Source organism: Centruroides sculpturatus, unplaced genomic scaffold (genome assembly GCF_000671375.1).
Source record: "Centruroides sculpturatus isolate CEXI.00-Female unplaced genomic scaffold, Cexi_2.0 scaffold482, whole genome shotgun sequence".
NCBI classification, from domain to species: domain Eukaryota; kingdom Metazoa; phylum Arthropoda; class Arachnida; order Scorpiones; family Buthidae; genus Centruroides; species Centruroides sculpturatus.
In genome coordinates, this window is record NW_019384808.1 from 93,373 (window position 1) to 102,872 (window position 9,500).

Genomic DNA, 9,500 nt, shown 5'->3' on the forward strand with positions numbered 1-9,500 from the left:
GCGTTTAAAGGTGTGATGGCCGTCATTAAAATTAAAAATTATTTTAATTTGTTACTTGATAATATTGTAAAACCTGTCCAAAACGGAACCCGAATAAAACGGAAACTTGCCTAAACAGAAAGAAATATTCGGCGATTCCGGTTTACACAGGTCTTAGTTTTACTGTGTATATATGGAACATATTAAAATTAGAAAAGAAAAAAAAAACTTACAATTTTATCTGAATTATTTTATTACGGAATATTTTTAAAAACTAATTTTTAGTAAAAGACAACGAAGAGAAAACACTTATTTCCGTGTTTATTAGCGTTGATTTCGGTAGTAAAACGTCATATTTCAGCAATTTATAGATAAAATTTTTAATTTAAGAAAAATTTTAAATTAAGATAATACTTTTTATTTCTTCCGAAGCTTAATATACTTATTAATGTCTCGACTATTGTTGTTTGGTTGAATTGCCTATCATTACATACGCCGTGAGTCGTGTAATTAACTAAATGGTAAATTACACGGTTCGTTGCACACGATAACAATATCAACAATATTGGCAATAGACACGACATTAATGAGATTATTAAACATCAGAAGGAATATTTTTATGTTGTTTAAACAATTTTTATTATTAACTTAATTAATAAACAATAAAAGTGCTGAAAATGCATCAAGTGTTTAGTTAGTTACAATGCATGGTTGGCTTTTTTTTTAATGATTTATTTGTGCCCATCGTGCCCGGGCGCAAAGTAATAAGAACAAACATTAAAACATGGATCTCCACCAAAATTTTCATATTTACTCTCTACGACCCCGCCGTAAGTATGGCTTACCATAACACTTGGGCATTCCACCCTCACACTATGTGATAATTTAAGTTTACTGCATTTTATGTGAGCAATCTTTGCCTAATTAAGGACAAACTATTGTCATGTTCATCACGAAGTGTCAAGCGGATGAAATCAGGGGAAGAATTGGATGTCCAACTTATAATTTCCGCATGATCCTAAAGAGTAAGTACGAGAAAGCATTTTCCGTAGGGTTTTAAAGAATAGGTATGTGAAATTTAGTGCAGGTTTAAGCGTATAGAAAACAGATAACAGGAATTCTATTATTGAGTCAATAGGTTAGGGCTATATATAAATTAAATCTTAAATTTCCATTGTTACTTAGTAAAATATGATAATTAAATAAGGTAAACGAAGAATTAATTATTTCAAAATGCTCTTTTTATAAAATATCCCTATTAAATTTTCATATTTTTATCAATAATTGTACTTTTTCGGGGTTAGTTTTACATAGTTATATCGATAAAATGGATCTATCTGTCTTCTAAGGATGTTAATGTTTCTTCGGGTAAATGAATTTCTTCTACCAGCGAATACTTTTTACGATTATTAACAGTAGTTTTGCTAAAATTCTTTTTCCAATATATGAATAAAGAGTCACCGATACTGAGAATAACCGGCAACAAAATTAACCCATGAAAACACGAAAAAATCATCACTAATAAAATGATTTTAAAAAATATAACAAAAGAATAAGAGGGAGCAAAATATAAAACAGCTACGCCGAGTACAGTGGAGCAACAACCCTGCAAAATCGGATAACCGGCTGCATAAAGGGAACTTTTTAGTTTATCATTCGGTTCTGTGGATTCGGAGCACATGTAAGAGTATGATATATGAGCCGAATAATCGACACAGAAACCTGTACACAGGACTAAAACTATCATGGATACTATATCGATATTAACGCTCCATAGAGAAATATAACCTATTACACCTATTTGTATAGATATAACAGTTAAAGTAACGCATGCCACGCAGACTATATTAGGGATGAATACCAGAAATAGTATGGTTATCATTAAAGCTGCCACGCATATTGTTTGAATACACGTTGATAAGAGATCCAAGTATTGGTCGAATATGATAAACCAGAAATTGTAAACAGTTACCGGATATTTGCTGCTGTCGGCAATTCTTCGCACGTTTAGCAGTAGAAGTCTTTCCGCGGTCGCATTTCTTACATTATGACTCTGTATTAGGAATCTCGCTGCCACAATTTGGGTGCCGTCTTCGTTGAACAGAACGTCCTTCCTAAATCTGTGAGCGCTTTTGAATTTCAGGAATACGTTCTTGAAACCTTCCAGAAAATCTTCAGAATTGCTTAAATTGTAACCGGACAATGAAAATTTTGATATCGGTTCTTTGATAAAAGCGATATATTCTCTCAGCCAGCATTCCGTAGTTGACGAATCTGCCATAAATGGCGCCGTTTCAAAGTTATGGAGGATATTTTCCAAGTCGTTTTGCACATTTGGATCAGAGTAGTCTAAAGGCTTGTTTATGATCAGGTGTATTCTTTGGGGGTAATCGGTGAAATATTCATAGTGCGCTACCATGTACTTAAGAAGATATGATGATGTTGGCAGGATGTTCACGTAATCGAATCCTTCCTTTATCCATTTTGTGCAATATATTCCCAGGCTTAGGTACAGAACGAATACCACGATGACCAAAAACTTGACGAAATTATTTTGAAGAAATGTGCCGAGAATATCGCGGAAAAATTTCATCATAAATGTATCGTCCCTTCTTGTATTCTCTGATAATTCGGCTTCCTTCACTATAATTATTAGAAATTATTAACAGAATATAAAATTGTGAATTTTATTATTGAAGGACAGTTCTTACCTGATTTGACACGTAGACATAGAACAGAATGTAATTGCTTTTCTTCTCTGAAACCTTCTAGTGCCATAAAACTCCCGAAGAAAAATATTTGATAAAAGAAATCAAATAATACGGATACTGCGCTGTACAGGCTGAATATTTGAATAACCCTGTACGGAGTAGTAAGTCCTATACAAAACGATAGGAAGTTGGTCAAAGAAGTGACGGTTATGGACACAGCAGCTTCGGAATACGCTTCACTCATTCTATGCTTCACATCATCTTTTCTACTCGTGCGCCTCCAGGAAGCTAACAGCACAAAAGAATCATCGATGCCAACACCTAAAAGAAATGTTTTGTAAATTAGCATAACTGTAACTCAATTATCCCACGCTTTAAATGCGAGGATCGTTACCTAACATTAGAAACAGAATGCCCAAGTTTAAATCTACATATTCCGCATTGCAATGGAGTAGAAGACCAAATGCAGCTACTGTCGAGACGACTGGTGATAGACATCCCATAATGCCTAACCACGGTTTACTAGTGACAACATCGAAAGTCAGGCATGATACAGCAGCGAATATTAGTATAAGCGGGGCTGCGATAAACAGAAGAGGTAAAACCATTTTGCTTATTGTATTCACTTCGTAATCGAAACTTTTGCCAATGAATTTATAAATTTCTATGGTTTCGAATTGGACATTTGATAAACTTTCCAGAAATGTTTCTTCCCACTTCGATGCCATTTCGTCCTTTACTTTTGTACTATAGTCCAACATGTAGAGCAATCGGACTGCTTTAAAGTCTATTATGTTGTTTGCTTCGTTTACACGAACGCCTCCCAATATCATGGCTGATGTTATTGGATCGCCATTATTTTTATCAAATGGATATCTGTAAATGGAAATAAATACTGTTTAGATTTCATATCATGAACATTATTAATTTCAAGTAAACCGTCTATCGTTTTCCAATGTCGGAGTGGATAAAGCCACCGACCACTCGTAGTTAGTCGTGGGTTCACGCCTTTACCAATCGGATGACCATGTGTAGTTTTCCGCATTTTCTTCATGTGTCTAACACCTGAATTGGAACCAATTTCCATAGAAAATCTCCCGGGGAGGCAGATCGCCCACGTGTTGCGTTGCCTTGTTCAGTTGGTTGGTCGATTGAGTAACATCAACAAACTAACTCAACTGTTTATCATTAATTAAAGAGTGAATAGTTATTTAATTATTATACGAGAGAATTTCATAACGATAAATTTATGCATGCCTACATAATAGGTTCCATATACAGTACATAACCTGCCAATATTTTGAATACGTAATGTTTTATAGATCAAGGAAAATTTATTTTCCTTGACAATGTATAGCGTGTTAAATAAAAATGACAATGTAGACAGTTAATTATAAATTCATTATTAAATTCTTTAATATGCATTTACGTATGTAATATTTGAAATAATTGACTATTACATGTAAGTTCATAAGCGATTCAAATTTGGACGAATTGCTACAACGGAAGTTCCAATGTAGTACACGACATCGAAACGAAGAAATCACTACAATCATTACTTATCGTCTAAAGACTGTCTACGTAATGGTGCTGATTTAAGGAATCCCACAGCAGAAAGAAAAGTATTTATTAATCCATTCTTTAATAATGATATTCGCGATAAGATAACTTGGTAATCTGCAGAAAAGCGTGAGATTACTGTCAGTGGTAGATACAATGGGACGGGTACAGGATTCCCATTGTATCCATCACTGAGTAGTTTCACTTTTTTTACAGATTGTCAAATTCTCTTGTCACGAATATCATTATCGAAGAATGGATTAGGAAATACTCCTCTTTTTGCCCTCCCATTGACATAAAAAAGTTATTTGTTCGAACTTCAAAACGTTGTTTTAAAAACATTTATGATAGCAAATATGGTTTATCGGACCACGAGCAATGCAATCGTCGTGCTTATTCAAATATTTATAATTTTTGAGCTAGCCCTTTTTAGGGTACTTCTGCATTAGATCTGTTTTTCAGATCTAAATCAAAAGCAAAAGCTTTTTCTTTACCCAAAAATCGAAAATACTTTAAAAAAACGATTTGACTCAAAAAAACTCACAAAATGAATCGTGGCCGAGTTGACTAATGACATGGCCTTGCAAAGTTTTCCGTGTTTTCTTCACGCACAAAACCCTTAAATAAGGACCAATTTCCCATAGAAAATTTCCGGGGGGGCTCCCTTCTTTGGCCCTTGGCCCCGTTTTTGTTTGTTTTTTTCCCGGCAACTTGAACCAAACGGATTGGAAGGAATTTTTGGGTTTTTGATTAAAGGGGTTTTTTTTAATTTTTTCCGGGTTTGGGAAAAAATTGCTAAGAAACCGAAAGTTGAAGTGTATTATTTTGAAAAACACTAAATTAATTCATTGGTCTGTTATCCTATGGGAAAACGGCAATTGCCTGGGGCTCCCACTAACAGAGTCCCAAACCAATCTTTTATAAACTCATTGCCGTAGTAAGAATATTGAAATTTAAGGTTGGCGTCATATCTAGAGACCCTAGATTTCCGGTGTGGCACAGGCAGCACAAAACGGAGGTCGCGTTATGAAAACGAACGAGGATACCGAGATATTCTCCCAAAAAATTCCCACGAAGAGAAACTTTCGAAGTCAACACTGTACATGGTCCCCCAAATTCAAATTTCCCGGGTCCCATAAAGTTATAAAGCGCCATTGAATGAATTGCATTATATCGTAACACGTCACTATTATCTGCTCCGCTCCAGGAACCACTTTAAAGACGTTTTTTGTATTTGTGATTAATTTAAATAATAACAATGATATCAGATCTTACCGAATGGCAAATTTTCCTGCTTTAATTTCTTCGGTTTTTCCTTTGAAGGACAATACGAAATTTGGATAGCATTCATTTTTTATGGTTTTACAACACAATTCTTTGTACGTGAATGAGCTATTGTTCCAGAATATACTTATATTTTGTATCATGTGATCTAATCGTATTAAATCGTCGATGATCAATTCATTTAGCATAGAAGAATCTTTCTTAGGTACGACTATAACAGAACCCAATCTTCCCGCTTTGGATATCCTGAAGAAATCAAAATCTTGGGATATATTGGGAGGGAAGAGAGTTTCTAGCGTATGTCTTTCCGTTCTCCCTCTGGCATTGATGGGACTGTACAGATACTCGATGTCGTTGACTAATGTAATTTTATAAAACCCTGTTGCTAAAAGGGTCGTTATAAAAAATGGTACAAACAAGTACCAAAGAGGGTGGCACCCAATATGGTATCCTATACGTGAAAATACGAATGAAAGCAGTCGTTTGATGTAATCGTGTTTCATTTTATTTCTGTAAAATAAAAAAAAAAAAATACGTTAAAATATTAAATTTAAAATGCTAACAGCGTTTTAAATGTAATTGCAAATTAATTCATTTAAGATATTACACTTAATTAATTTGATACGATTTTATAGACGCTAATTTTAAAGTAAGACTTAATAAGGCTACATAGATTGTGTACGAAGATTGAAGTATTATCATTATTATTGTTCGTACAGCCTGTAAGAAAGAAATGTAAATTATTAAAACTCATTCAAATTAGGTACATTAAAATTTATTTGTAGATAACTTTTAGAGAATAGGTTAATACTTTGAAAATTCGAAGGTAGTAACCTATTCTATATTTTTTGGACTCTTTTTGTCCTGTGGACAGTAAGGAACCCGTAGTTGCCCTGTAAGCCTCTTATTGTCAAACCCACAGCTGCCCTGTGAACCGCAGTGCCAAACCCAAAGCTGCCCATTGTGATTCTAGCCAAATCCAGAAAAAACTACGGTAGGCTTTTTTTTTCTGACCAGAAAAAAAAGCCTATCGTAGTTTTTTCTGGGTCCGCAATAGGGACCGTTGTATTGGCACAGACCACTCCCAAAAGATTTCTGGAGTATATCGACTGCTTGAATTCAATTCCGAGTCTCCCTGAGCAGTAGACTAATGCCTTAACTACTATGCCTTAGCCATATTTTATATTAATATAAAGTAGTATGAATAAATATATAAGATATATAAAAGAATGATGGAAGATTACTCTAGATCAGTGTTTTTCAAAGTTTAGACATACCCTTGTCCAAAAAAATATTTACTTTCAAACCACCCGAATGCGGCACTTATCACAACTCGAGTAGGAGAATTCATACGAAATATATAATTTACTATAAAATATACACGTGCAATTCGTTATTACAGTATTTATTTATTTTTTTAAATAATGATGCTGTGTTACGCGTACGCTCGGGAGTACGCGTACCACACTCTAAGAAACACTTCTTTAGGAAATTAGCTTATCATCCGAATAGAAAGTTGAAATTCTTTAAAAATTAAATATTATTAAAATTATATTCTATAAAATAACGAAAGAAACTTATTAAAACAGGCAGATAGGATTTAAATATACCATGGTCTTGCGCTACAACGTATAAGAAGCTTCATAAAATAATGAGTCGGGCCTCGTNATATATATGTATATTATATATTTAAAGTGAATATTTAAATAACCGTCTATATATATAATATATAAACTGTCATTAAGAATAGAACGAGGCACTAAGCCGTAGTTCGATTAACTCGCAGGTAAAACAGGCTAAGAAAACAGACCTGAATGGAATCTCCCGAAATAATTTTACGATAATTTAAATATTAAAAGGAATAAATAATTTAATGTTTAAGCAGATAAAATAATTATAAAAGTAGTTTTCTTACCTGAAAAATTTCAATTTAATAAACTCTAAGCTGCAACTGCGAAGTAGACAAGAGGAAAGTTTAAATGACCCTCATTTATAATTATGCATATTTATGAAAGAATAAAAATTAAAAAAAAAAAGCGTAGTCGTAAGAACGTCAGCCAATAAATTTGAGTGACAACGTTTTTGAATGAAGCTACCTTGGCCCTTATCACATGATACAGTCACGTGACAATTGCTAATTCACTTCACATACATCTTCGTCTGAACTGACATTATAAATACCTTTGTATAAATAGCAGATTTTATTTGTTTTTCTACTTAATTGAAGTATTATACGTCGATTTTTACAGCACTAAGCTTCGTATTTAAGTATTTATTAAGTTATTACTGAAGCCATTTAGCGCCTTATTTAGTAAATTATTACAATTTATAAATTTTACATTAAAAACGTGAGATTTTCGTAAGGAAATGAAGCGGGGAAGCAAGTTTCATGCTTCGTTTTCATCCGATTTATGTGTTTATTTTGGAAATTTAAAACTTCCTACGATTTGTAAATTCTGCTTCCGGTTGCCAGTTCAATATAAAAATATACAGGTATCAATATTAACGAGGGAGGACCTGTAAGGTTAATATGTGACCTATAGAAAAGGTACAAGACGATGAAAAATTCATAATCGCCTGTACCTTTTCTATGTTTACAGGGCCCTGATTTGCACATAAGTTGAATAAGTTGCAGCTTAGGACCTAGTGTTATGAGTCTGTAACTATTAGAGTCTCCTGTTATGAGTCTGTCGCTTAGGAATGGCCAACATACGGCCCGCGGGCCGGATGTGGCCCGCGTAATGGATTTATGTGGTCCGCGATTAGCTATTCATGTAAGATTAGATCGGTGAAAGTTCTAACGCCTAAAAAAAAACAAGGTCAACATTTCGCTGTCCAGTTAGAGTTAACCCTCCATTACAAATCTCTTAAGTACCGTGTAGAACGTTGATAAAGCATGATAATGTGAAAAATGTATCTGTAATCTCTATGTACAATTTAGTCTCTACTGGGTGACACCATAATGAGATCTCGCACCACCTCAAAATCTTCCTAGGGAAGCCTCTCGTTCGGCCCGTGAAAAAAGTTTTCTTTTCAATTCGGCCCGGGGGCAAAAAGTGTTGGCTTAGGGCCTCACATTTTTACATGTAACATCATTCAGTAGAAGTAAAGGACCTTTATAGCCTAGGGTCACAACAAGTGTAAGTCCAGCCCCGTATGTTTAGATATTAAAATATTGATCTAATTACTCTTTACAGTGCTCGTTTAACGACGGAAATACATTGATATATAACAAATTTTCTATGAAATATTTGTAATATTTGTACAGTTGTTTTAGAAATGAATTTTCTACTCTTCCACACGCAGAAATTTTTATTTTTATACGGAATTATGTAAAGATTCAACGAGGAAAGATGAATGACGATATGATTAACGAGGCAAACGTTAAAAATTTCAATTATATATATTTATATACATATAATTATAAAAAATAATTTCGAATCTACGTCACAATTATATTTGCATTCAGTGACGTAGAAGTTGGTTTTTTTGTATGACGCAAAAGTTCCTTTATCGAACGAATTGTCATTGTTGACAGTAATTGCTCTGTCCACTTTCTAACACGTCTTTCACCTGTCATAAAGTTTTATGGAATGTTTTATTCACAATACATCTGTTTGATCGTTCTTCGAATTGTAAAATCACTTCTAAGTATTTCAATTTGGATACTTATAATAAATGCCTTCGAGTCATATCGACAATGGATATTGTTAATTAGCAAATAAATATTTTATAATAACAGAAATTAGATGAATAATTCTGAAATACTATGTTTAAGTTCTCATTTCTGACAACGTATCATTTCATACATATTCATGAAATCTCGAGATATTTTAAAACAGATTTCTATAATTTTCTGTTTAGTTTAATTGGCGTTATGAGGAAGAATCTTAAATAACTAATTACGTTTCAAGGATACGCTTTGTTCTATATATTTGTTTAGTCGATAATACATGACAAGGTTTC

At 33.5% G+C, this 9,500-nt stretch overlaps 1 protein-coding gene across 1 annotated transcript; it reads right to left on the reverse strand.

The window, feature by feature from the left end:
• Positions 1-225: 225 nt before the first annotated feature.
• Positions 226-7,533, reverse strand: LOC111629736 (patched domain-containing protein 3-like). The gene is made up of 5 exons (XM_023373641.1): positions 7,450-7,533; positions 5,526-6,044; positions 3,085-3,566; positions 2,691-3,011; positions 226-2,622 (listed from the first exon to the last, which is right to left on the reverse strand). The coding sequence occupies exons 2-5, from the start codon at positions 6,035-6,037 to the stop codon at positions 1,313-1,315; spliced, it is 2,625 nt and encodes an 874-aa protein (XP_023229409.1). The 5' UTR covers positions 6,038-6,044; positions 7,450-7,533; the 3' UTR covers positions 226-1,312.
• Positions 7,534-9,500: the final 1,967 nt, after the last annotated feature.

Coding starts and splice junctions, on each gene's coding strand:
- LOC111629736 (XM_023373641.1), bottom strand. CDS start 6,037: ATGAAACACGATTACATCAAACGACTGCTTTCATTCGTATTTTCACGT. Junction 3,567..5,525: donor GCAGGAAAATTTGCCATTCG/GTAAGATCTGAT, acceptor TTCCATTTACAG/ATATCCATTTGATAAAAATA. Junction 2,623..2,690: donor ATGTCTACGTGTCAAATCAG/GTAAGAACTGTC, acceptor TAATAATTATAG/TGAAGGAAGCCGAATTATCA.